Raw genomic sequence first — 27,404 nt, 5'->3', positions numbered from 1 at the left:
TTTCCATTACTGACAATGGGAACAGGGCACCTGATCCTAATTTACATGCAAGAAATACTTATCTTTTTACAGTATGTTGAACAAAAAATTGATTATGTTTGATGACAGACGTGGCCAACACTGAATTAATTTTCCAAGTAAATATTACTGTCAGAATCCATATAAAGATCGCCACAGCAACAAACCTACCCTGCGTCTGAGGAATGTACGGCGCCAACAGTTTAGCTCTCTTCTTTTCATAGCCCTTCTGCGTGATATCACCTAAAAAGAAAGAAAAAAACAAAATCTTTACTCACTCACACCTGGACTGTAACTTTCAGAAGACTGAACCATCTTTTTTTTTTAGAAACAATATCCCCCCATCATCATAACTCAAACTAGGTTTAATAGTGATGATGCAACTATTAATTTATTAAAATTTCAACATTTGTTTTTTAATCATACATAAGAAAGGCAGCTCTTTAGTGATGTCAGGAGATTACAGAGTTAGCGAAACACAGATGATAAAAGATGTCACCATCTTCAAAAGGAGAAAACCTCATCAATTAACCAAAAATGTTTCAATGTTGCCAAACCCAAAAAGACCCTTAACAGTACTTCCTATAAATTTACAATTGTTATATTTTAATCTTGAAAAACACTACCTTTTTAGGTCTCGCCTAGCGAACGCAGCGCAACTGCTTTGCTTGGCAAGATACTATTGTCGTTGCTTTGGTTTGCGAAGGGAGACAAACCATGTGTGTGCCTGGACAGGCGATGTGCACGCGCACGGCGTCAGTACACTCTGTACGCGTGCACATCTCCTGTCCCCGTGTAGGGCTAGGGTTACACAGTGCGCCCCCCACGTCGGCTCCACGATTCAGATGGCTATATTTTTCCCATAATAAAAGTGTATTACAAAAACTCTCTTATAAGTTACCGCACGCACTGTTAGTTTTATCGCCTCGGCAGATGTCAAAGAGTGACAAAAAAAGCCATACCCTAGGATTCCCCCTGGTCTTGGCACCAAATCAAACCCCAGCGCCTGAGCATCAGAAAAGCATTCAGAGCATCGCTAATAGAATCAGACCCACCCCCCACCCCCGTCGGAAAACAAATTAAAACCCAGGGTGTGCAACAGGAACTCTGAGCGGGTGTAAAATGCAACCGAGCACCTAGGACGGCGGAAGCTACAGGCGCTGATGTTACATTAACTAAATATAAAAGCTTAGAGAGGAAGGGAAATAAACAGCAGCCCGCCTGCAAGTCCGGGCCAGGCGTCAAATTCACCCCGACAGCGGGCGCTGCATGCCAACGAGAGCAGAGTTAGGATATAGAGACGCTGCTTACGCATCGGTAACAATCTATTAACATTTAGAAACTAATGAAACCGCCTCCTCACTGAATACACAGAGGCCCCGAGCTTGCTTTTAATCTTCATAAAATAAAAATCTGTTCATTCTTTAATCAAGTTTGAGTGACGCTCAAAGGCAGCGAAGAAGACCCACGTTTTTACAAAGCCACGATTCTAATGCCAATGTGGCAAAGTGAAAACACTTTACAAAGGGGGGGTGAAAACATTTTTGGGCAATGTTGAAGACCGGTAATCTAATCCCATATGGGCCAGCTTTTCTGTCCCTGCTCTACTATGGAGCAGAGGCACAACTCCAGCAGTGGGGGCCAATGGGGGGTTACTCAGGCGTCTTTTACTCATGTGCATTTTTAATTTGTATGCCATGAAAAATATAAGTTGTAATTCGTACAGTTGGACTTTGATTTAAACGATAAATGTGCAGTCATGCGTCCATACATGCTCATTTAAAGCTCAAAATGCAGCTATATAATACAGCAGCACACTCTTTTAAAATAAGTAGTTTTATCGACAAACACATTTGACCATCTGCAATTTCTCAAAAACATCTCAACCCTATCCAACTCCCCATTCTGTTAACAAAACACAAATACAGGCCTTGCAGTAATGACCGGCATCCTGGTGTGTCACTCAAAGGACTAATAATCTTATGTACCTGTCCTATAAAAACATAAAATGGAAAACACATTGTTTTCGCCTATAATTATTTATAAGACGAAGAAAAAAAACGGAGTACCAGGAAACAATGTTAACAGATTTCTTTCATAGAGCCCTGTTGATATATTCTGATTGGCTTCACTTTCATGTCACAGTTGTTAACTTAAAATTTGAGTGCACTTATATCAGTTCTTCCCTTCCACCACTTATCTAGTCGTTACAAGTGCATGGTTTTACCGGTTCGTGGTTGCTCTCCATATAAGAAACATTCCGTTTCATACAGCGCTTTAATACCGTTGTTTACCCGGTTTCCCAGTCCGGTCACTTTTGGCAGAAGGAGTCTCCGAGGCACAAACAAATAAAGTGAAATGCCCAGTATCACAATTTGTATCAAGTGGCAAAGCAGGGCTTAGTACAGATGTGTTCGCCCTAAGTTGGCAGGGTATGCTCAGACGTGAGTCCCTTGCTCACTTTGCTACTGGAGTCAAGCAAGTCCGGCTGAAGATGGCTGTAATGCCAGAAACCGGTCCTGGGAAGCATGATTCCGGTCCAGGGAAGACATGGCTTGGTAGTTCGGGCTGGACTGTTCCCATGAGGCACAGGGTCAGACTGATTTGCATATGGCCATGTCTGAACTGGGGTGGCGGAGTGAGCTAAAGAACGGTGATGGATTAAACCCAGATCAGTTGACTGGGGGTGAGTGTTTGTATTGTCAACGCTCCGTCCATCATCACCTTTGGTTTTTCTTAGTACAGATGTGTCCGCAGTGGACATGGTACTCACTGCAGTACCTCGCTTCTCAAGTGAACAGTGAAGCACAATTTTGAGGAATGTGTGTTAATCGTCAGAAAAGAAGGTCAAGCGATAGGAGCACAAATACAGCTGATAAGGCCCACTGGAGTTTCTGTCCGGGACACAAGAAAGGGACTGAAATCTGGATTCCCTTTTGGAAACGAACCCTGTACGCATGGGATGTGAGCATTAGGGCTGGGAAGTGTCTGATAATATCCTGGATGCCACTGCATTTTATTAAGCACACCTATTCTGTGAAAGCAAGTGTTTCAATTCCTCTCAAGAACCTCAAGAGATGTCGGAACACGATCTGAGTGTGCACAAGACGTCTGTGCGCCGCCCCCCCCCAACCCCATCCTGTTCTTTTGAGCTGCCAGTGAGAGCCCTGTGCTCTCTCTTATAACCAGGAGAGAGCTAAATTATGCAGCAAGAAAAGCAAATTATGTGGCATAATGTGGCATATTTTGTAAAAGTATTCATTATTTCATAATTTTCAAATTTGGTAACACTTTCTGGGCCTTGGTTGCATTACAGGAGTACCAAATTAACGCTCAAATATATCAAAAAGCAACAGAAGGGGGACCAGTCCAGCTTTACATAGGCTCTTCCGCTGGCTACAGCAACACTGTCGACTAATTTTTAGTTACTTTCGAACTACATGTTGTGCCTGCAGTAGGAGAACCCCATTCAAGAAAATTGTGCTTACAGTCTAAGTAATACGTGCACTGTAACCGAAGTAAAGGGGCAAGTCACCATGGCAGGTAACAAATAACCCCTTCGACGCTTGTGACGGAACGGTTCCATCACGAGCGCCGGTTGGGCTGTGCTTATGACGGAACCGTTCCGTCACGGCCACGCCCGTTTCTTAGAACCTTCAGCACAGCGTGAAAATTTGCGACGCGCTGAAGGTGTTAAGGAGGCGGTACTAAGGAGAGACTAACAAGCGGTGGGGCTTCTATGCCCTACTCCTCTACAATACGTCTCGCAGAGCATCACATGCGTGCTGACTCTAGGCTCTACTTAACAAGCATTTGCAATGCAATAGGTCTCGCATTTGCGTGAGTTTGAGCTACTGGCATTGTAAATGACAATACCTTTTATTTGTGTTTTGAAAACCTGAAAGTGGTGCGTAAATAAGCACTTTGTACTTGTAGTCCTTGCTTACGACAATCAAGTCTGGCAGTAAATGAAGCACAGTTACTGCCAGCCTTGGTTCTCGTAAGCAACGACTATAAGTAGAAAAGTGCTTGTTTACGACCGCTTGCAAGTTTTTAAAACACATACATAAAAGGCATTGTCATTTTCAATGCCAATAGCTTAAACTCTCACAAATGCGAGACCTATTGCATTATAAATGCGTGTTTGTCTTTAAAGTCAAGCGAGGCAAGTCAATGGGGCGGGGCGGTTATATTTTGTGTAACATGTATAATCAAAGCTTACTCTCTTGTATAAATATGAGGTAAGGTCATCACTTTAGTGTAGGCCAAAAATGAATTTAAATCCAAAACACACATTCAAAGAGCTTTCCTAATTTTGATTAACCACTCTACAAATAAGGTACAGTTTCATATTTATTTATTTATAACATGTTATATTAAAAGCTCCAAATTAAACCCACAAACATACTGCATGAATTTTCAGATATAACAGATGGCAGAGCAAATTAACCATATCAGTTAAGCATTCCAGACTCTGCTAGTGTAATTCTTTCAGAAACCTAGAAAAAGAAAAAGAGTTCCATCCAGATTCTTTTTAAAAGACGAAATAGTAAAGCAAAAATTGATGGCTGAATTTGTAAGATCTCATATTTAAAAAAATGGTTATCACTACACAAAAACTAAAATTAAGATATATGCATAGTTCCCTTTCTTTCCTTTTTTTAAAATACCTACAGTAAGTTAAATATGTATTTACAAATGGGTTCATGAATGAATTGCAACATTCTTGGGGCTGAAATAATTGCACAAACTTCGCTCCAAGCATTACAAAATCTATCATGTTTTTACCAAATTAAAAATTGCAGGAAATCAAAGTTTCGACCGCAAAAAGTAGGCAGAAATTAATACACCTATATAGTAACCCTTAAAGCAATGAATATATTTCAACCAAGTATGATAACTTTGTTTATTGCAAAGCACTGCAGTAACAGGCTACTGTGCTGATAATGTTCTATACTGGAGTCCGCCAGGACACAATTATAAAATGTGTTTGAAAACAGTTTCATCAATGTAATGAATCTTCCACATGCAACTGAACTGAGCAATATAGTGCTCTGTGGCTTTTATATGGTTCAACACTGTGTGCTTCTAGTTAAATGAAGAAGACCAAGGGAAACATTTGATTAAGAAAATCAGCCACTGCAATAAAAGTCAGGTATCGACCGCTGAATTGTCTTTAGGTATTACTGCATATAAACAAGACAATCCATATCTACCAGGTGCCAAGAAGTTCCTATAAGGAGAACTGTAAATCGTACATGTGGATTTACTCCATTAGAATACAAGTTTCTTTCAGACATAAGAGGATTCAAAGTCATGCATTTAAGAATAATTGTCCATATGGAATTTCTCTGTTACATCTTAGCACACAGAGACTACATTCTGGCCAACCATACCAGTGTCTCACATATACAACGTGATTGTACAGGCGGGATAGTTTAAAGTAAATCTGTGGCATATTATCGAACAAAGAATAACTGCATGCAAACACTCTTGTACTGGACCGTAAACTTTAGGTATTGTGGAAATTTGAGAATCTAAGTGCCAAGATATGTTTTTAGGAATCAGTCTGTGTGAACTACAAAATACAGTAGTGTGTAGTAAGAGTCTGTGGAGAGAATGCATACTTCAGAGCCACCTTTGTCACCACTTTGCAGTCTATGCTTCTCTTGTACTTGTGATCGTCAATAGCGCTCTCAAGACATCTGATTGTCCTCCTCTCTACGCAACCACTTTGGTAAGGAGGAAATATCTTCTTCATACAACCAATGAAAGGCTATGCAAGGGTTTCAGATCCGTCACTCAAGCAATGTGCACTAATTTTTTGTCTTCAGGCCCCACCTACATAGTGCCTTGCAAGTCCACACAAAGAAGCTGCGGACCTCTAATAGCACCAAAAAAAGCTAGTGCTCATTTTACGGCAATGCAAGAAGGGTCACTCGCTCCCCAAGATTAACGACTCTACGTGCTTTTTGCATGCCTCAACTGTTGCCCAGTTGTGTTGTTTAGTACCACCTTGCCGGCCCACTTTAAAGAAATCGAATTACAATTTGGATCCGAAAGTGAGGTTAATATGAATCAGATAACTAGAATTTTAAAAAACCACAGATACACATTGTTATTAAAAACAGGCAGGAAAACACAGAAACCCGAACAATCAAGTGGAGCAAAAAGTAAGTTGGTAGACGTACATTCTACGAACTCTTTTTTAAAAACTAAACATGTGGTATCAGTGCAACTTTGACAAAACTGAGCTGGTGGGAGGGACATCGATTTAGGTAAATTGAATTAACAAAAAATGTTTACTGGTAGGGTTAATAATAGCATGCTAGTGGGATTATTGTCCTACTATAGAAAAGACAATTTCGTTTCACCGGTGTCTTGCAACCCAAATATCAAAATAAAAGGTAAGGGCTTCACTGACTTCACATTTTTGCACATGTTATCTTAAGTTGAGCATATCATTGATTTATTAACAGGGTATTGATGATTGGTCCAAAAGGGCTGGCTCTATGCCAAATTGTCAGCATAATGACCAAGTAGATGTTCAAAATGGAAGCCTATTCTGTGCAGGTGTATTTCACATGCATATACTGAAATTCTGGCATAGTTTGCGTCATTCGGGTGGGGTGAGGTTGACTGGCAGGTTAGATGATTGAAATAGTAGGTTTGATGGCGGGAGTGTGGAGAGGAATGGAAGTTGGAGGGTAGGAGTGGTACCTTGGTGTTGGGTTTCTGAGTTAACAGTGGTAGGTGAGTGTTATATGCTTTACACCACCGTGAAATGAATGTGGCTTAAGCTGATCAGTTTAATATTTTTGACTAACGCTATTTTTGGTTATGGATTCAAAATAAGGCAGTGTGATGTCATATTGAAAGAAAGATGGCACAGTTCAATTAATGAGAGAATCTATTATCTTTTAATGGAGGAGCTCTGCTACTCATACGTATTTCATCTTAAGGTGCTGCACTACTCCAGTAGGGGCCCACAAGTCCCAGAAGCTCATGGATTTTAAACATTTTGCAGAATTCGAGACATCAGCAACAAGACACACAGCCCTTAATTTTCGCTATTCAGCACTCCCTTTAGGAGTCTGGTGGGCAAACAATTTCCGCTACCAGGCAACCTCAGCACTACTGTTCATGCAGCACAATTCTAGCTCAAATGGAGCAGCTAGCCTTCCAAGTACCTGTGCTTAATCTGAGGCGGAAACGAGAATCAATTTGTACAACATCATACTGCATCATCTGACACCTTTTACTATACCGATCCCCCAAAACAAAGCTTTGAGTCTGACTCTTCCCCTCCAAAACCCCTTTTTACTCATCCAAAAGCCTCCTCCTACTGCTATGACCTAAATAAAAGAAATCCTTCACTCTTCTATCCCTCCACTATCCTTTTCAATCAAAAATAACAGACTAGAATGTTCACTTCTCTAATTCCATGTTCCACTATACTAATTCACCACTAATCCTTAATGGATTCCAGAGTAATGTGCTACTCGCCAACAAAGCGTTTCAAAACCTCATCAGGGTTACAAGCACTATATAAATGCAAACCTTTTTCCCCCTCCCCAACCCTTCTCAATCCAAATAACTGACTAACATATCCACCACTTCATATTTAACTATACTAACTTTCAACGCTAATCCTCAACAGGTTCCGGAGTAGCCTGCTACTTGCCAGAAAAGCGCTTCAACACCCCATCAGGGGTAACAGGCGCTATATGAATGCAAACCTTACTTTCCCTTTTATCCCTCCGCTATCCTTCTCACTCCAAATAACGGACTAATATCCACCACTCAAATTACTTTCATATTTCACCATACTAATTCACCACTAATCCTTTATTGGTTTCCGGAGTGGCGTGCTACTCGCCAAAAACAGCGCTTAAACACCTCATCAGGGCTTGAATTCTTTGCAGGATGATTATGCCCTATGTAGTAATGGTGCTTCTCTAGTAACAATCTGTGTTTCACTGTATTTAATTTATTAGATTATGAAGCTCAGGGAGGGGGCAATCATCCTAAACCTCACAAACCAGATCCCTAAGAGATTCCTTCACAATGTGCTAACACGCCCTAGCCCACATAAATAGCTACTTTATACACATTAGTAGTGCAGTAAATTATAACAAACAATTAAATTTAGTGTTATGTTGCTGGTTTATTGTTCATTCTAGTTACTCCAGCCAACACGTGTTTCGTAGCAATGGGATTATGGCCCGCGACTTCCTTAGGGCTGTATCACTTTAGTAGAATAAGTGCTGCCTTCCTGCCGGTTATACTTCCGTCCCGGCCTTCTTTGGCCTGGGATAATAAACAACAAATATGTATCCCGTTGTTCGTAGACCTTTTTATTTGTAACTGGCACACACGTAGCTTCAGTGTTGTGTCAGTAGTATCTTTAGCACAACTCTGTGACTAGCAGCTCCTAAACGGCGCTGATTCGCATCCTGACTCAAATAAAAAAATTTTTTAAAGGGGTCTGTCCTGGCTCCTACGGCCGTATTGTGTATGCACAATACAGCGTACAAGGAGCCAGGACAGACCCACCTTTTTGTTTTGCGTCAGGTCGCGAATCAGCGAATAACCCCCATAGCGAAGAAACACGTGTTGGCTGGAGCAACTGGAATGAACAATAAACCAGCAACGTCACACTAAATTTCATTGTTTGTTATAATTTACTGTACTACTAATGTGTATAAAGAGGCTATTTATGTGTGCTAGGGCGTATTAGCACCCCATCAGTGGCTAGAAGCGCTATATAAATACAAACCTTCTTTCCTCTTCTATCCTTCTGAATCCCAAAATCTGACTAACATATCCACAGCTTAAAATGTACTTGCATGTTTCACTATACTAATTCAACACTAATCCTCTATGGGTCCCGGAGTAGTGTGCTACTCGCCGAAAAAGCGCTTTGACGTCTCCTCAGGGGTAGTAAGCGCTATACAAATGCAATTACAATACAATATTATTTTTCGATTGTGCGAGTCTTAAAACAAATGGACCTTATTAGGTAGTGACGTGGGGAATGGGGTCAGATGTGCATCTAACCCTTTTCATTCTCCTTCAACATTTCTAAAATGTCCATCCTTTCCGAAAGAACATATAAAAAAATGAACTTTGATCTCATATTCTAGTGCTTCGGATACAGTCCTAAATCAGGTGGAATTTTAATATCGCAGTCATCAAAAATGACACCTTGTACTTATTCACCCGTGGAACATTAGAACATTGATGCTTTATTCCAAACAGTCTCTACCAGCTTCTTCAGGCATGTAGATCCATGCAACTACATACATGAAATAAATATACTCAGTGGCTACTGTACTACTCTTATCATTGCCAAGATAACCAAAACAACTTAAAGTGCTACTATACTTTTGTTTGTAATCCGCAGTAAAATAAAAGCGCCAAAAAACAAGCATTGTCAAAGCCAATCGGTCTTACTAATTAATGAACTGTCAAGCCAGACCTAAAAATCCATGCATGTCAAGACTGCATCCTCATATCTGCGCCGCTGCCTCAGAAAAACACCATAAATTATCTAGCTATCCAAAACACGTTAATAGCATTTTATTGGCCTATGTGTACCCCTTAAAGTTCAAGCTGGATAAATATTCAAAATGGCAACAGCTGTGTGGAGGGCAAGCACTTCTTTTGTGGAAGTTACACAACTTCTTCCCAATAAAAACATTAACTCCTGGATCCTAACATGTGGGCAGAGCCAGAGCCCTTCTCTTTTCTGGCTCCCAGCATGTGGACGGAGCCAAAGCCCCTTTCCTGGTGATTCTCACATAAATGTCTGGTGACCGCTGCCTTGCCAAGCCAGACTATAAAAATCACACCTTCAGCTTAAAATGTGCAACTTGCGTCTGAGCAAGAGTCTTAAGACAAATTTGAGGCTGATCGGGTCTATCTTTATCCACGGTCACCTAACAATGTTTAACTGGAATGGAACACACCATCTTGAAGCAAGATCTGTAAACATATGTGAGACAATAAAAGTCATAAAAGACAGCTTTGCCCTCAGTTGCCTATGTGCCCCATATAAAGGCTCCAAACGGCACCTCTCCATCGGCTTGGTAACTGTGCTTAAAATCTGTTTGCAGACAAATAAACTTCTACCAATCCAATACATTTCAAGATGGCTATATTTCTGTAACAGTATTTGCCCATTTAAACATACCTTTCCCACCACTTTCTCTGTATTAAGTAATTCCCAGTCTGCTTAGAAAGCTACCTTCGAAACAGTGGATGAGGGAGCTGTAAATGTCTTTCCCGGTACAGTGTAGCGGTGTGCTGCTTTTGTTCACCTTGAGACGGTTGATCAAGTCAGTGAAATCGCCAGCATACTAAATCTCTTTCCAGACAACTGCTGGCAGTCATGGAAGTGAAACCAAGGCATTTATTAGCACGGAATATGAAATAACCTACCTTTCCACCAGTGACATGGCATTCATAAAGTAGAGAAGTTCCCTGGCAACGTAGCAAAAATTGTCACCATATTCTGGAATTGAAAGTGCTCACAGGACTTTGACACACAATCCGACTAGGGTAACCCAGGGATGGTTGCCGGCTTCAAGGACGTCTTAACGCATAGTGCCTTATGGACAAGCAGTGCCCACAATTTTGTATGCAGGGACTAAATGCTAACTCTGAATTAAATAAAGAAACAATGAATTCAGCTGCCATGCTATGGGCCGTCGGGAAGACAACCAAGCGAGGAGTAGCAAAAGCCTTTCTAAAAGCAAAGGAGAGGGAGAAATACCAGCCTTAAAGAATAATATCCCTGCATTTGTACAGGAGGAAACCGTGCAATGCCCAACTGAGGGAGATAGAGCTTCTCTGAGACAACTATGTTTTGAAGAGGCCAGTCAATGCTGGATAGCCTCAAACAGGTGAGTCTGTGAATGGGGGAGGAAAAGTCTGGTAAATTACTAGGCTGGTTGGCCCCTAGGGACGTCACTCCTAGAGTGATCTCTGATTTGCTTGATCTTAAAGGGAAGAAGGTATAGAAGGCAATGGAGATGCTGCTTATTTCCAAACCCTGGATGCAGACCAAGAGAACTTCATGCAGGAGCCTGTATCCCCTCTTATTGCAGACCTCTCCCTGCTGACACTGAGCATGATAGGCAGGGCTACACTATATCAACCCATCACCTTAGCTGAAACTGTAGGAACTTTAAAAGAGCTGAAACCTGGGAAAACACCAGGACCAGATGGGACTCACCCCCCCCCCCCCACCCCCAAACATTATTGGAAATTTCAGCCCCTCCTCTTGCCACACTTATTGGAAAAGCACATATGTAGAAGGGTCAGTTTTCTGCTAACCTAAATCTGGACATTGTTGACATCAATAAATTAGCTTGTCCTTCCAACCAATGTGCCGCCTCCTGCATAAATGCTGGGATTAAGAGCTATGCTACAGGCTCCTCAGAGTATTAAACGTGTTTGCCCTTCTGGAGCAATCCTGCTTTATTCCCCACTGAAGCACTCAGCAATGCACACATAGGGTACATACTGCCCTAGTGCAGCTTCATTAGCGGAAGATCCTAGGGCCTCATGCTTAAGGACTTTTAAAAAGCATGTTATTCCCTTGATTGGTGTGCTTACATGCATGGGGTTTGGTCCTCGATTAATGTACTATGTTTAGGCCCTTTGAGCCCATCCCCAGGCACAAGTTCAAGTGAATAGAATTGTTTCACCACAATTCTGGGTCTGAGAGGAACAAAGCAGGAGTATGCCTTGCCCACCCACTTCTGTAGGAAAACCTTGTCAGAGTGGGTCAGATGTAACACTCTGGTCTGGGGTTTCCATTGGAACTACAGCATGGTAGACCGTAGAGCTTTGTATGCAGACAACGTATTTTCATTATTGACCCACACAATGTCACCAGTCCCCGACTGAGCCAAAAGCTTGAACTTTATGAGAAAGCCTCTGGCTTTTACATTAACTGTCCAATTCTCTTCAGGTCCCGCTTAGAGGAGATAGGAGAAATATTGACTGGCAATCTGGTCTTCCAATACAGAACACCTACCTATCAATATTTATTCTCACGATTCGCTCCTTGTGTTCTCATGACCTCCACCAGGGGGCCTACCCGTTAGACTTTCCAATGTTCTAGTAAGCTTCTGGAACTTCCACTGTATGTATATTCTGATTTTCTAGCTCATGAACACTATTCAGAAATGTCCATTTATTCCCGATCCATGAAGGGTTTCATGGAAGCCAGTCCGCTCTTGCTAAAAACTCTATTACCTAGAAATCCCTGCTCCCTGCTTTGTCTCCACCCCTGCAGGCAAAGGATGGGTGGAGGACTTCAGCACACCTGTGGCTGGCAGGTGCTAGCCTGCTCTCACCTGAGGCATGTGATCACAGTGAGCTCTTTTAAATCCATTTCCCATCAGCCCAGCGTTACTCATCGTAGCATTGTTCAGGTTTGGCTGACCCTTATTTCCTGAGCTTTTGCTATCCTTGTTTAAAGAGTTTCCGACTTGTAGTTACTCCTGGTTTCCTATTCCTGAGCTGTAGCTAATTTGTTTGTTCCTGAACTAGCATTGCCTGTAGTACTACCGTAATTCCTGAGCTGTAGCTAATCCTTGTTCCTGAACTACTACTGCCTGCAGTGCGCGGCTGAATTCTGAACAAGCACTTTTTAGTGCGACCTTGAACTCTCTTGTTCTGTATATATCGTTATTCCTTGCACCTGCTTTCTTTTCCTTTCTTCCAGTTTCTAGTTTGCTACCTTCCTATTCCTGTCGTCTTAGCCTCTAGTTTATTTGCATGATTGTTACTTGCTTTCTGTCATATGTGCCCTTGAACTTTCTTGTTCTGTATATACCATTTTATTTCCCTGTGCCTGCTATAGGGAATATGCTACTTACCAGGATGCATCTGTTCTTGGCATGTAGGGCTGCTGACATTCATATCTGTGCATAGATCGCCGCCTAGTGTTGGGTCCGGATGATTGCACATTGTTGTCCTGGAAGAGTCTTCGAAGTATCACGAGATAGGTGGCTCCTCCCCTGGACTACAGTGGGCATGGGCATCCTCTCCATCCTCAGATTGTTTTTCGCCATTGTGGCAGAGGTGGAGTGTGATACAGTAAGAGATGTCCATGCAAGAGAGTAAGAGTAAGAAAGAATGCTACAGCTGCGACAGGCACCGGGGAGGAGGGTGGGCGATATGAATGTCAGCAGCCCTACATGCCAAGAACAGATGCATACTGGTAAGTAGTATATTCCGTTCGAGGCATGTGGGCTGCTGAATTCATATCTGTGCATAGAATGTATAGCAGTTTCTCCCTTAGCGGTGGCTACCCGTGCCAGCTGCAGCAGTCTGAAAAAGAGTTTTGAGAACAGCCTGTCCTACAGCTGCTTGGAGTGCCCATCTACGCAGTAATGTTTGGTAAATGTATGTATGGTTTTCCATGTGGCTGCTCTACATATTTCCTCTAGAGGAATGTTCCCTAGGAAAGCCATGGATGCTCCCATTTTGCGTGCCTTTGACTTTGTGTGATCTTGAGCAGCTCTGTACTCCATATTCTGCCTACTTTGAATACCATGCCACCAGTCCTTGCCAGGGTTCCTGGCAATTTCTGTGTAGACATGGACCTGAGCACAGCCTTTTGTGCAATCTTAATCTTACCCTATAGTTGGCCAAGATAAAAAATAAGCTCAAAAGATGGAAGCTTCCACTTAACATATTGGACAAGGTGGCAGTGTTCGTGTGTAGGCCCTTAGGATAAGAATGACAGGAGGGAAACGAAAATGGCAACGGGTCAACTTGCAATCTACACACAACTCCAGCTTACATATTAAAATATACACATACTTCTTGCTTCACTCCCAAGAAATTAAGGCGAGCGAAGAAGCTTCCTTTGGCAGAAAAAGATGGCGATTTCTTCCATATGGTCTGGAAGCGTACTATTATTCCAAAATACTAGTCTATATTATTTAATACCATATCTCGAATACTGGGGAGACCTATTGAACATTCATCAAGAAATGTCCTTTTGGATATTTTGGATGACTTGGGAGGGAGTCACAGGGACCGAAACCCAGTTGGCATAAGTACTATAATTGCTAAAAGAGACAATGCAAGGCACTGGAACTATTTTAACACCTTTCGCTGAAATGTAAACTGTAATGGACTGGTGCCCAAAACAATTGGAGTCCGTCTACCCAGCTAGGTGCTGCCCACATAAACACCGCAAGATGTGGATGAAGTGGTCGGATTATTATGGTTCCACTTCCAGCAGTCAGTTCAGTTTTACATGGCTCTCTGGTGTAGGTGTCAGGCTTTGGTGCCTCACAGTAGACTGGCTACCTACATGGGAAAGCTGCTCTAAATGCATATAACCTAGAATGGGTTAAAGTGCCCAAAGATCCACACTTAAACGTGACACAGTGAAGGCTCACTCCATTTTCTAATATTGTCCAGTTTGGACATGAATTTCCCCTGTATGGTTTACATGTGTGCACCCCTGCCCTGAGTAAGCATACTGCATGTGAAATTGGGATCCTAACAATTTCACTCCCCTGGTTAACATGCTTATCTAGTAATGACAAGGAGAGGGTGCACTAACAGTGCCCTTTTTGTGGACTCTGAACGAATGTCCATGTTGTGGGCTGTTGACATCAAACAGTGATGGCAGCATACTTATTTCTGGAAGTTAACTGAACTTAATTGACTTTTTTTCTGTGACAAAGGGGAGTCAGGCCTACCAGCCCCACTAGTGTAAAGTTAATTTCCATATAACATCTAGACCCTTGACCTGACACGCCGAGTGTATTTTGCATGTCTGTATGTATGTGAATGTGTTGCGCACTTGTCGTAGCTAGATTCCATGTGAGATTTGAGAATGAGCGCTGGGACCAGACGGGTGCATTTTAGATTGCCCCTAGTTTAGCAAGGCACAAAGTGAAAGGTGGATGCAGCTTTCATAAGGAAGTGTATTTCCTGCATTCCTATGGCTGGAGGGCGGTGGAGACTCGGACACTGAAGTGAGGCAGGATGGAGACAGGACTGCCCATTTTAAGGTGACCTTTTAAGCAAGGGTGATGAGCTTTCTTTCATTTTCAAGAAAAACAGAGTTTGGTTTTCTAGACCTCCTGGTACCAAGCACTCAGTCAGTCAATGTGCTAACAAGAATAGGAAAAACAGTTGTACTGAAACCACCCCACATCCCTCCGAGCAATATTTGAGCCAAATGTGTTCCGGTAATGATCAAACCCAAGAGACATTACAATGAGAGTTAGAGAAACCCCAATTTTATTAAGGAATTACACGCCTAAGAACAATAAAGCACAAAGGATATATTTTAAAGATGTATTTAAACATCAAAATATTAGTCTACTGCACAATATGAATTGTAACCACAAAGAAGGAAACTTTTACTAAAAGCTTAAATAAACGAAACCATTCCAATATGATTGCTGCTATCAATTCATAGTAATCATATGCTCATGTTTCTATTTCTAATACATGAATCCTAGCGCAGCAAAAAATAAAACCGGTTGCGAGTTACAGAGATAGTACACACCTGCATATCTGTTTGCATAATAGATCTTATGTTCAATGCAATAGCAGGGTCTGCTATTCTGGTCTCACAAAGAAAGCTATATGCACTGATAAGTCAGCGAGTAAAGGCGAACCGCCTTCCGTCTAAGTAGCCTTCAACTTGAACTGGTGATAGGATCCTTTATGGCCTGTCCTAGTGTCGCTTTGCATGAAGATTCCCCCCTATCTTTCACGCTTTGTGCTAACTTTCAAAACCTCATTTCCCTGTTCTTAGAACTCTTAGCATAAACAATTAACAGAAAGCGGCCTAATGCCCTTGCACTTATTTTCATTCAGCAAGAGTATGTTCTTTTGAATACCAACAATAAAGAGGCATGTAATTGTCAATCTCTTAGAAACCCTTAGAAATCAGTAGCAAAAGACTGTATAAAAAGCAGTCCGCATTTATATTAAAGACTGTGAATATATTCACATAGGCGTGTGTATCATATTGCAAATATATAAATTAAATTTGTGTTTCATTAATCAGGATTAGTATTTGGTTTTAATTAACTGGGACATTTAGAAGGGAACTAACCAGAATAGAGAAAACACAAAATTCATACCAAGGGATAGCTGATCAGATTTCCCTGCGCACTGCCATTTTGCAGATGCAAGGGAGCGTGAGTCAGCAGATTATGTGGTTAAGGGTAAGGAAGTTTTGCCAAAGGGCCTACCATTTTTTTTAAAAATCCTGAATCCTACTTCAGGAAGGCTGCTGGCAGCAAGGTGCAGAGCCCTCACACCTCATTATGCCCATGTTTTGATTAAGCCCTCTCTGATCCAACATCATCACTATGTGCTATGAATGCCTTCACTTGTGCCCAATGGCTGTGTCTGCATTACAGTCGGAAAATTGTATCTGAAAGGGAACCGACCCAAACCATTGATCCACAAGTGCAGTCTGGAGAATTGGAATACAAGTGTGTCCCAAATAACCCCACTTTGCTCCAGTGCCATGTTCTTCATGGACAAGGGAGTGGCTGTGAGACCAGGGTTGATCGCTGCATGACAGCCAGTCTCTGTGCGGTGAGGGACATCACCTGAAGACATCTCAACTTGCGGTAGAAGCAAAGGGTCTGCATAGCACTGAGTCTGCTCTGAGATGGAATGAGAGTACCTGGCTCTGCAGGATGAGGCTATCCTGAACAAGAAGCCCAGTACTTCCTGGTGATTTAAGCATCTAGAAGAAGCGGACTTCCATCAGGAGCTAAGCAAGTGTCGGCCTGTGTCGTGAAGGGTCATGCAGTCTCCCGGCATTTGGGTCATAAGCTGAACTGCAGGAAGAAAATAAAGCAATCACAACAGCTTGCCATCTGCCATCTATTTTATCAATTGCAGAAGGAGGAAAGGCTGAGATACCCCTTCTGGAATTCAGATGTTACTCATAGATCATTGTAATCAGGAGCAGCTGGCAAGTAGTCAAAGGTGGTGGGGGTCGGGGGGGGGAATGTGTGATCTGTGCATGCGTGCAAGGTTGAGTGGTTAGAGTGAATAAAAAGAAATAACCACTTACCTTGCTTGCTGCACAACGTCAGCCATCCTCCTGACTCCGTCCATGTTCAGCTCTGTCTACAGCAAATTCCCCTAACCAATCCGGACGCTGCTCTCACCAGCAAGAGAGCAGCACCAGGATTGGAGGGAGCTGTCTTTCTCAACGCTCCCGAGGACACTGGAGGTTGGCGCTTGCTGTAACCCAGCTTTCTTATGACAGCTAGGTTAGAGAAGTTTAAAAAGCGCATGTCTGGCTGTCCATCGCAAGAAGGCCGGCCAAACGAGCATAAACTGAAGTGCACAGCTCACTGCTGCTACTCAGGAGTAGTGATCTCCCCCCCCCCCCCCATCCTGACACTATACAGGACAGGTGGATGAAAAATAAAATAGTAATAAATTAAGTTTATTCCCATTTTATTTTTAACCTCTGGGGCTTTCCTGGAGAGCATTTTTGCCAGTGGGGCGACGCTCATGGAAGAGCCGCCCGACTGTAGTACCACAACACTCTACACATCGCTATTATCTGCATTAATTAAAAAGAAAGATAAAAACATAACAGACTATAACATGCCAAAAAAGCATAACAGCCCTATTATGAATGGCCCAGTTGTCAATTCAAAAATGATCATACCTTTTAAAAATTGATACCCCAGGGATAATAATTTAACAGGTGTAATCACACTCCCCCATTACAAGTTGCGCTCCTTACAATGGGGAATAATGTAGATTGTGGATCTTGCAGTACCATACTCTACCTGCACTCCGAATTACCAGTCATTTTCCCCCTTGCATGTTTGGCTGGTTTTTCCTGTTGAAAATTTCAGTGATGCTGTAATTATCACACAGTGAGTGATTCCGATCCCAGTTTAACTACATTTAGCTCTTTGAAGGGCAAATGTAATCTCAGATTCTTTCCATTACATAACTGTCTTGCTCTCAATAATATTTCGATGAGTTTGCATCTTTAGCATTTGTTGTTTCCAATGGGGCAGATTTACTTAGAAGTCATGCAACGCAACGCAGCTGTGCTGCATTGAGTCAAGGGAGAAAGCAGGACAGCGCAGTATCTAACATAAGGTGGTGTTGCTCTCACCACCCAGCACTGGCACAATTTAGGTTGTCATAAGGTACAAACACACACTTGCACTGTAGTCAAGAGAGCCTGTGCGATGACTAATAAAAGGTTTTGTACTGGAAGGATACTATTTTTGGCCACAGTTTTAAAAACGTTTCCAACTTTATGTGTGTGCTGCATAGTACATCACACATTCAATGTTTGAAAAATTCGGCGAAACAAAAAACTCTGCACCAGTTGGCATCATTTCTGGTGGCAGTGAACCGGCGCAGTTTTTACAAATCTGTCCAAAAGTGTGCCGACACCACTACTGTGTATCGGTTTTGATCTGGGGTGACCCACCTCTTGCTGGTGCTTTCCTTGCAAGGGCACCGATTATGCCATGACAGCAGACGGCATGATGCACACAAAGCTCTGAAACAACAAACGCAGCCTCATCAAGCTGTAGAAGGCCTTCGGACGGCCAGGAGGCCCATTCACCCAGGGAGTGTGTAAAGCCCTCTTAGCCCAATGGTCATTGCGCCCTGACAGAGGTTTTAAATCTCACAAGTTTATAGTAACACTCTGCTGTACGCTTAGTGTTACATTTCAAGTGATGTTTACATAGCTGGCTTCTATACCACTGCCTTTAAGAAGTACAAAGAAGCCAGAGATGACACCATGTGGCAAATCTTAAACGTGCTGGTAAAGCCAAGAGATCTGGTGTGGCAGTCATCAATTTAATTTTTTTTAAAAACACTGGCTAAAAACAAAAATATTGATTTGCCCGCAAAATGCACACTTTGCCAAAGCAGTCTGGCACTGAAAGGAACTACTTCTCGCGGAAGGGCACAATGGTATCACTCCCAGTGGTTAGTTAGGCTATGGTTCAAGTGAGCTGACCCACTGCCCCAAGCGGCAGTGGGCGCAAGAAAAACCTAAATGGCACAAAAGACCAATGGTTCAAGAGGGCTGCCTCAAAACCCCAATAAATACGAATGTGTATAATTTTTATAAAATGAAGCGGTCTTGGTAATGCCAGACCTAAAAAAAAACTACGTTTTGGCTGCTCTAGAGCTTCACGTGAGGGGCTGTGTGGGCGGTCCTGTAGGAAGAGGTTTCCAGACATTACTGCCTGCGACACAGCTCCTGTGGGGTGAAAGGCTACATCGGGGCGGACTCCAGCATACATCAAACAGGCAACAAAACCCGAGAGGGTGTGTTGAACACACCGAACGTGCCGAAGCAGGGTGCGAAGCGATAAAAGACTCGAATGGACAGATGCCAACGAGAAGTGACAGAACTCGGCCTACAAAAGGTTTGCTCCTCGCCACTCCGCCGGCGCTTAACGCGGCCTTAAATTACATCTCGCCGGATTGCAACGGGAAATGAATTCTTCGGATCAGCACAGCAGTGTGTTTCCAGTTACCCTTGGTGACTGGCCTGTCCGATTTTTTAATTATAATGACTGAATGCGCGGCGCGCTTGGATACAGCCCCAACTGGCGGGTAAACGCAGAAAGAAGCTACTGCAGTCTCCTTGCAGCTTCACTCAAGAGCCTTGGGAACACTTTTTTGAAGGCCTGGAATATTTCTGCTTATACTACACAGAAACATGACCCTCCGACTCACCAAAGGCCACAGCCTGCTGCACTATCACTGCTCCGGGTCGACTTCAGCAGGTTGATAATAGCATAAAAACACGTTGGCTGTTTGTTCCCTCTCTCTGCTTTCCTGTTCTGCAGGAAATGGAAACATTGCAATCAGAACATAAATACGGATTTCCTAGCAGCACTGACTTCATTTAGCTGGACAGGAAGAGGATGAGACAATAAGAACCCTGGCGAGCTCGAGGGCCGCCCCAGTTGCCCTCCAGCCATCTTCCATCTGTCACGTGGCAGAGAGGAGCGAGCTCGAGGAAGGCGGGGAAACACCACGGGCTTTGTGCTTTACACAGCACCGCGGCCCAGTGGTTGGGCTCTTCATTATCGGATCTTTCATAGTGCGGCCAACAATGCTCTATTCAGCCACGCCGGCACCAGAGGCGCGTGAATGCTATCATTTCAGATTAAAAAGAATAGCAATACTCAGAATTGTAGTTGGGTAGCTGAATCACTTTTCCCCCAGAGTTTTATAGAGCGCGAACTTGACCCGAAGGTTTCAGAGCGCTTGACATGAGCAGCAGTTGCGTTACACCAGGACACAATTCCTTGTTTGTTGTGGTTAGGCACGGGGAGATTGGGATTTGTCCAGAATCACAGGATGTTGAGCGTCCCTGCCGAGACTCGATCCTGGTTTCCCAGCCTCGAGATCGGCCTCTCTAGAGGTGGCTTTCACCAAGAGGTTCTGAGTGACCAGGAAATGGACATCATGGACAGCTGAAGCTTTGCACCCATTGTCTACCAGAACTCAGTGGTGAAAAACACCCTTGTCGTTCATTTTCCGCCCGTTTGCAATTTCCATGCTATGTAGGGCCCACAAATCATCAGTCCCTGCTTTCAACTGCCAGGCAGATGAATAGAGGGGCCCCTATAGAACATGCTTATCGTCCCTAAAATACCTGGCCTCCTACCAACCTCCGTGACATCCCTCCTTACCCCTCCCGAAACGGTGCCCTCTCCCCTCAAGGCAGAGAGACTGCTGCGTTGTCACACTCTCAGAGACCTGCTATGAGTAACAACTTTTGTTACCCACAAGTCTTCGGTCATAGCAGTGAATAACCCGGTTTAGAAACTGGCTGTTATAAACCATCTCACCGGAGCTCATTTTATCGATCTTTGAAGAGCAAAACGTCGTCATCAATATCGGTAACAGAACCTGCAGATCACCACAGCGGGCACTCAACCTAATAAACTAACCTTCCTGCACTGAACAAGATGCACTACATGCTCTCGGTTAGGACCGGCACCGGCTGTCACTATCTTCCAACACTGACTGAGAGACGTGAATGATCCACTGGTTTGGCTGGGTTCCACTGTGTACTCCTTTCACACAGCAAACTTCAAGACAGTGAAAGTGAGTTTTGGCATGGTCGGTTGTGTTTTACAGAAAACACCCCTTTCAACCGAGTAGTACAGTCTCAGGAGCAGTGTACGTATATTAGAGGATGTACATTGTTAACGCCCACTTACACATCGCACACCAAAACACGAATAACCTCCAGGAAGTTAAATAACTGCTGTTCTTTTCCCAACTCAAAAAAAGTTGTATCGACCTTGGAATAAATACATGCTGAGTCAACACTATCCAGATTGCAACATATGGTGACAAAGTGTATGTGTGCGTCTACTGCAAACACTTAATTTCAGTACATTACACTGTACAGAACACTCATTTTAACAGGAGTTCCTGGGAACAAGTAAAATTCAGTTTGAAATAAGACGGTATTCATGTCCTGCCACTAATAATAAACGCGGTCCATTAACATCCTGATAAGAGCATAGGTGCTTACAAATACACACATCACACATTTATTACCACAGTACAGCACATTGAACATGATACAAACACTGTGTATTGCCACACAGATTACATACTGCAAAGACTTTATGCAGGGAAATCCACTAATAGCCACAAGTCTTTTTTCAATGTCATTTTACCACCCATTATGAATTTAACCCATTGGACCCTGGTTTTGTTAAATACCTTTATTTTTATTAAAACACATTAAAATGCCATGGCATATACCAAATGTGCAAAGGCACAGTGTAATATGCTACTCACTGGCATCACTGAGGGAGTAGCAGGGTGTCATGGCCCACTTGAAGCAGCACTAGAACTTCAGCCCAACGTAGATTATTGTAGGGTTTTCCACTTAGTTTCTTTCCATTTCAGTTCAATTTTGTGACATTCACGAATTTGTAAAGTTGGCCAACTTCGTACAGCCCTCATTTTGGTCCTTTTTCACTTAAAACAAGGTCATCGCCAGCTTCCACGTTTGGCCCCAAGAGTGCTAATCTACTTATTGGCAAACTTCATCAACTTTAAAGCTAAAATTGATTTGTTAAAATAATACAAACAGCAATTTCCAAATGGACAACTGATAAACGGCCGGTATCTAGCTAGGCACACTTTCAAAGCCCACACACACAACTCTTTTCGACAAAAGAAAAAATGTCTCTAAGCCCCTCTGGCCTCTGCTGTTCTACAGCCTGTGAGCCGCGATTACATGACATATCTATACATATGTATTACTTTGATGATCACAGCCGGAAAGATTAGTCACTGGAAAAAACAGACCCAGGCACCGCAGGACCCAGCAAAGCAAGGCCTGAAAAAACACAAACCTCGAAATAGCCAGGGTGGCTCCGGCAAACACTCGCAGCGGTATCTGCTGTGCCCGCTCTGGCTAGCATCACGCAGGGGAAACAAAGGCATTCCTCTGGCGTTACTAGACCTACAAGGCGCTCTCCTGTCGCTGGGCTGCCACGAACCTGCCTCGTTCTCGGGGCCTGGAAGAGATTGCAGCCTCTTCCCGGCCCGCCTACGTAGGGCTACATTTTATAATTCATTCCACCATAATCCTCGGGAAAATGGCGCCAAGCCAAACTACAGGTCTACACAGTGTCGTGACGACACTTGAGGTGGGCCCCCTGCAGAGTACATGGAGAGGCCCCCCTCCGGACTCATTCACCTCTCGGGCCAGGGTACTGAGCTGGAGGAGGGGGGCTGGGGTTCGGGGGCTTCACTTCACTTACGGGGCCTTTGTTACACCACTGGGTCTACAGCTCCAAGTGAATGACCAACTGACAGCCTAGCGTCCTAAAATACTAAGGGGAGGCCAAGGTTAGGATTTAACATTTCAAAATGTCAAAGAGGAGGGATTAACTGGCCTGAAGGCTGAGTGAGTTTACAGAGTGCTTGACTTTGTGGTCACTGGTTCTCTCAGCGTTTCATTGGTCTACTTAAACGAGTGCAGCCAAGATGGGTAACACGCATCTGTAATTTAGCTTCAAGAAAATACTTAAAATCATGAACGTCCACTTTATAAGTACACCTTATACTGTGCAATTAGAGGGCCACGAGAAATATGAACAGAGGATAAAAAACGTTTTGTTCAAAATCACAAAAATCTTACAAAAAAGATAAAAAGGTCATGGAAAATTCTTACACCTAAAGAGCATTGTATGCATGCATTATTCAATTATTTGATGTCATCTTAACATTTTGGAGCTCTGAAGGACAAAGAGGCAAAAATGAAAGGGATAATGGGGCCAGTAGGATGGGAAAAACACCAATATCGGACTTTTCCCTCGCTGACTCTGCAGAGAGGACTTGGCCATACAATCCAGAATTCTTATGTTAAGTATTTGATGAGAAGCAGATGGGAGCTCATTTTGGAAGCAGGTTTACTTCTGCCCAGGCTATTTGAATATTTACTGTCAAACCACATCGCAATATCAGCTGTTGTACATGAGCTAAGTGTCAGATGTAATAGTTTCTGTGCTTTGGTAAATAATATCACAATGCCATAAAAGGAATGCCATAAAATGATTTAAAAAAAAGCTTGGTCTCCTATTGGTGACTCCGCTTTGGAGGTCAAACATGGAGGGAGTTTAGAACAAAGTCGTTGTGAAATTCTGGGTTGGCAGTAGAGAACGAGAAAATGAGCTCTCCCGTTACCCGATCTCACACATACGTTTCATTTAATAGGAGATCACATGCAACTCGATGACCAATATTTTGGAGGACAACCAGCACCAGGAGGTATCAGCCACACTTCCCACCTTAGACTGTGAGCCAGTTCTACTTCAACTGGACAATGCAACTACTTTCATATGTCTTTAAAAAAAACATCACCCGCCCTCCCCACTTGTTAACAAAGACAACAAATAATTTAGTGTGTGCAACACAATGCCTGCATTTCGACCAAATTCAGGACAATGGTGCCATTGAAGCGACAAGACTCCACAACACAGAGGATAAAAGAGGTCAATGGGCAGGCGAGAATTATTTATAACATGTTTTGTTCTGTAAACAGTGCCCAATAGTGGTGTTTCGCCTGTTTTTAAGCATTCTTAATATTAGTAGGTAAGGTGGCTCAGGCACACTTCAGCAAGGACCATGCTCTGTATCTATTTTTGGTCAAACTGGGAGGCCTAGAGCTTTAGAAGTGTGCTGTGTCACTTCTTAAATCAGCAGTTTGCCTCTCAGATCACTTGTCCAGACCTTAGAAGGGAAGATGTTAAAATGGCGCCCTCTATGTGTTGTGCAGGGCGACATCAGCACCAACGAAAGAATCCTTGGCGCGGAGAACGTTTGAGACTCAGGTAAGGCATGATTACTCCGCGGAGGGTTCAGCGAACAAAAAAGAAAAAAATGTGCATTGGATTGGAAACAGAGTGAGGAGGATGGAATAATGTTAGCAAGGGAACACTGAAAACTAACATTAGTGTGTTTATAAACTTATATTGACATCAATTTCGGTCTATCGAGAATAATTCTAACAAGATAGCTGTCAAATGCTGTCAGTTTTACAGAAATTGCATTCTTTTAACTTAAACACTTACCACCTAGCCTCCTCTCTTTCTTGGTGGCAAACACAATCAAATCTAGCGCCTTAAACCTACCCCCTTCTTTAATATTTCAATACTTTTGAATGAATCTCTAACCAATCTGGCCTGTCCGCAAATGGTTTACTACCTCTTCTAGGAAAGGGATCCGCTCGCTACCACTAGATGGTGCCCCCAATGGCTGCCTGTGGAGAGTAGAACTCACAAATGTATTATGCTTTATTAACTGACCATGCCCTCCCTACCTTTGGAAAGATCAGGGTAACTGGCATATCAATATTACTGTTCAATATATCTGCTCAATATCTCAACCATCTGTCGAGGCTCTAAAGGCTCACACAGGGAACTTCCTCCCTAATCACCTCCATTTTGAGAGTGAACACTTCCCTTTCAAGTGCAAGCTTTAGTCCTTTCTTTTAATCTAAGGTGGGGGGCGCTCATCTCAAAAACCAACTCCTATGTAACTATCAGTGCGCTTTACAAATGCTATATACCAATTACATTTGTGCGTCCTATCCGATTATGTTGGCGTCACATGCAGATATTGACCTGCAGAACGTCTACTTCTTCCTATCCATCTCACATACTTCTGACAGCTGAACAGAAATCTATGTTGAGTACCACTGTTACCGGTTTATGATTTAGTCCCATACATTATTGGTCTCGTATGGATGTCCATCCTTCTTGATCTCAACGTTTTCCAAAACTTTCACAGCAACAAGCTGTTGTTACATCTGAACCAACATATAATGTAATGCTGATGCAATACCATTACATGGGTACAAAGATTCCCAATGATAGCTACATATACGCACGTAATTTTTGCAAATGTAATATTCAAATCTGTGAGCACTTAACTGCAGATGGAATAAATAAGTCTGAGTTTAAGCTACATTTGATTCCATTGTTTTATAGGTGAAGCCCCCCCCAATGGTGTCCCTGGAATGTAGCATTTATGTTCAGACGTCACTCTCAGCACTTTAGCCATTTTAAGGTCAGTGCACCAAGTCTTTCGAGAATTTATTTTCTACCAAGGTGCTTGCGAGACTATTGGCAGAATTTACAGAAGATTCATGGATTCTCCTCAGAGTAGTGTATTTATTGGTTTTCAGTAGTATGGCCCTTACTTCAAATACTATATACCAAGGCCTTTGCCAAGGCAGGTAATGGGAAACTTCATATCCTGGATACTGTGCACACATGTTGGTTACACTGAGAGTCGCCAAATACCTTGCACTTACAGTTGAGACACAACAGTCCTCCGCTCACGTGAGACAGAGGCAGCACCATTTCCCTCATCCTCAATTTGACCTCGGAGACAGTATCTAGCATTCCTGTCAGACATGTATTTGTATACATCTTGTACAGGCCAACTATGCGGAGTGAACCGCTTTGTGTCAATGAAATGGACATTTGTTGTGTGTGCATATCAGCTACCAGTCCTTGGATGCTTGTTTCTGGTCCAGGGAGGACCTGGCTTGGCAGTTCGGGCTGGACTGTTCCCATGAGGCACAGGGTCAAGACTGATTTCCATATGGCCAGGTCAAAACTGGGGTGGCATGGTGAGCAAAAGAACGATTGATTTAACACAGATTTCTTTATCCAGGGGTGAATGTTTAGATTTGTTCTGCATTCCGTCCATCAATTGTGTCTCTTTTGCTTTCTCTCCCTAAGTGCGCCAGGTATGCCGAGACGTGGGTCCTGGGCTCACTGTGCCACTGGAATCAAGCTATCCTGGCTGAAGAGGGGTGAAACCCCAAAATCGGTCCTAGGATGCTTATTTCCGGTCCAGGGAATACCTGGCTTGGCAGTTCGGGCTGGACTGTTCCCATGAGGCACAGGGTCAAGACTGATTTGCATATGGCCAGGTCTAAACTGGGGTGGCATGGCGAGCAAAAGAATGATGGATTCAACCCAGATCTCTTGACTGGGTGGAATGTTTTGATTTGTTTTCCATTCCGTCCATCAATTCTGTGTCTTTTACCCTCAGTACTATACACATTCGATAAATGTATATTTTCAATAACGTTTTCAAAAGAATCATTAGAAATATGCATGGCAGACCAAAACTTGGGCATACTTTGGTAAACCTGAAACTTGGAAAAAAGTTTCAATCTATGCAAAGACACTGAAAATAGTTACATTTGGAGATTACCTTTCAGATTTACAATAGACACAATATTTTTTAAATGCCAGTGTGAGATTTGTTTTTCCTATTAGATCTACTGGGAGAAAAAAAATGATTCTTGTAAGAGAAACACCTTTTATTGAAACTAAAAACAATGGAATTTGTTGTTTTGTCAAGGTCTTATATTTTGTACCACAATATAGAAGACTATGCCGGGTCAAACACCTTCCTCAAATGATTCTACTTCTTTTTTTTTTTTTTTTTAAATGTTTTTATTGATTTTTACATATTTATCCCCCCCCCCGGACAGGCAGACTTTCTGTTCATTAACATCATGAACTTTTCGTTGTGTTTGACATAAATAAATATACATTATAGAGAATTTACAAAATAAAATATATTCCCAGCATCACGAAAAAACCAATTAAAACAGTAGCATGAATACATTACAGTATCGATATTAAATCAGTTTTGTAGAGCTCGCCAGTGTGTGAGAGGAGTCCAGATTTTCATACCCCTTTCACGTCGCCGTCTGCCTTTACGCTTATAAATAGCTGTCTCGATATTATGCACAGCTAAGAGCCTAGCTAGCCACTGTTGGAAAGTAGGTGGTAGCGGGTCTAGCCAAG

General features: G+C 42.8%; 1 protein-coding gene across 1 annotated transcript in view; it reads right to left on the bottom strand.

The window, feature by feature from the left end:
- The window catches only part of DIP2B (DIP2 acetate--CoA ligase B (putative)), a 792,630-nt gene that overhangs the window by 609,299 nt on the left and 155,927 nt on the right, over nt 1-27,404 (bottom strand). The window contains exon 2 of the mRNA XM_086966287.1: nt 190-261. Coding sequence (XP_086822413.1) covers nt 190-261 — 72 coding nt within the window. The remainder of the gene's footprint in view (nt 1-189; nt 262-27,404) is intronic.

This window comes from Lissotriton vulgaris, chromosome 1_1 (genome assembly GCF_964263255.1).
Source record: "Lissotriton vulgaris chromosome 1_1, aLisVul1.2, whole genome shotgun sequence".
Taxonomy (NCBI): domain Eukaryota; kingdom Metazoa; phylum Chordata; class Amphibia; order Caudata; family Salamandridae; genus Lissotriton; species Lissotriton vulgaris.
This window is presented reverse-complemented; position numbering and strand designations above follow the sequence as displayed.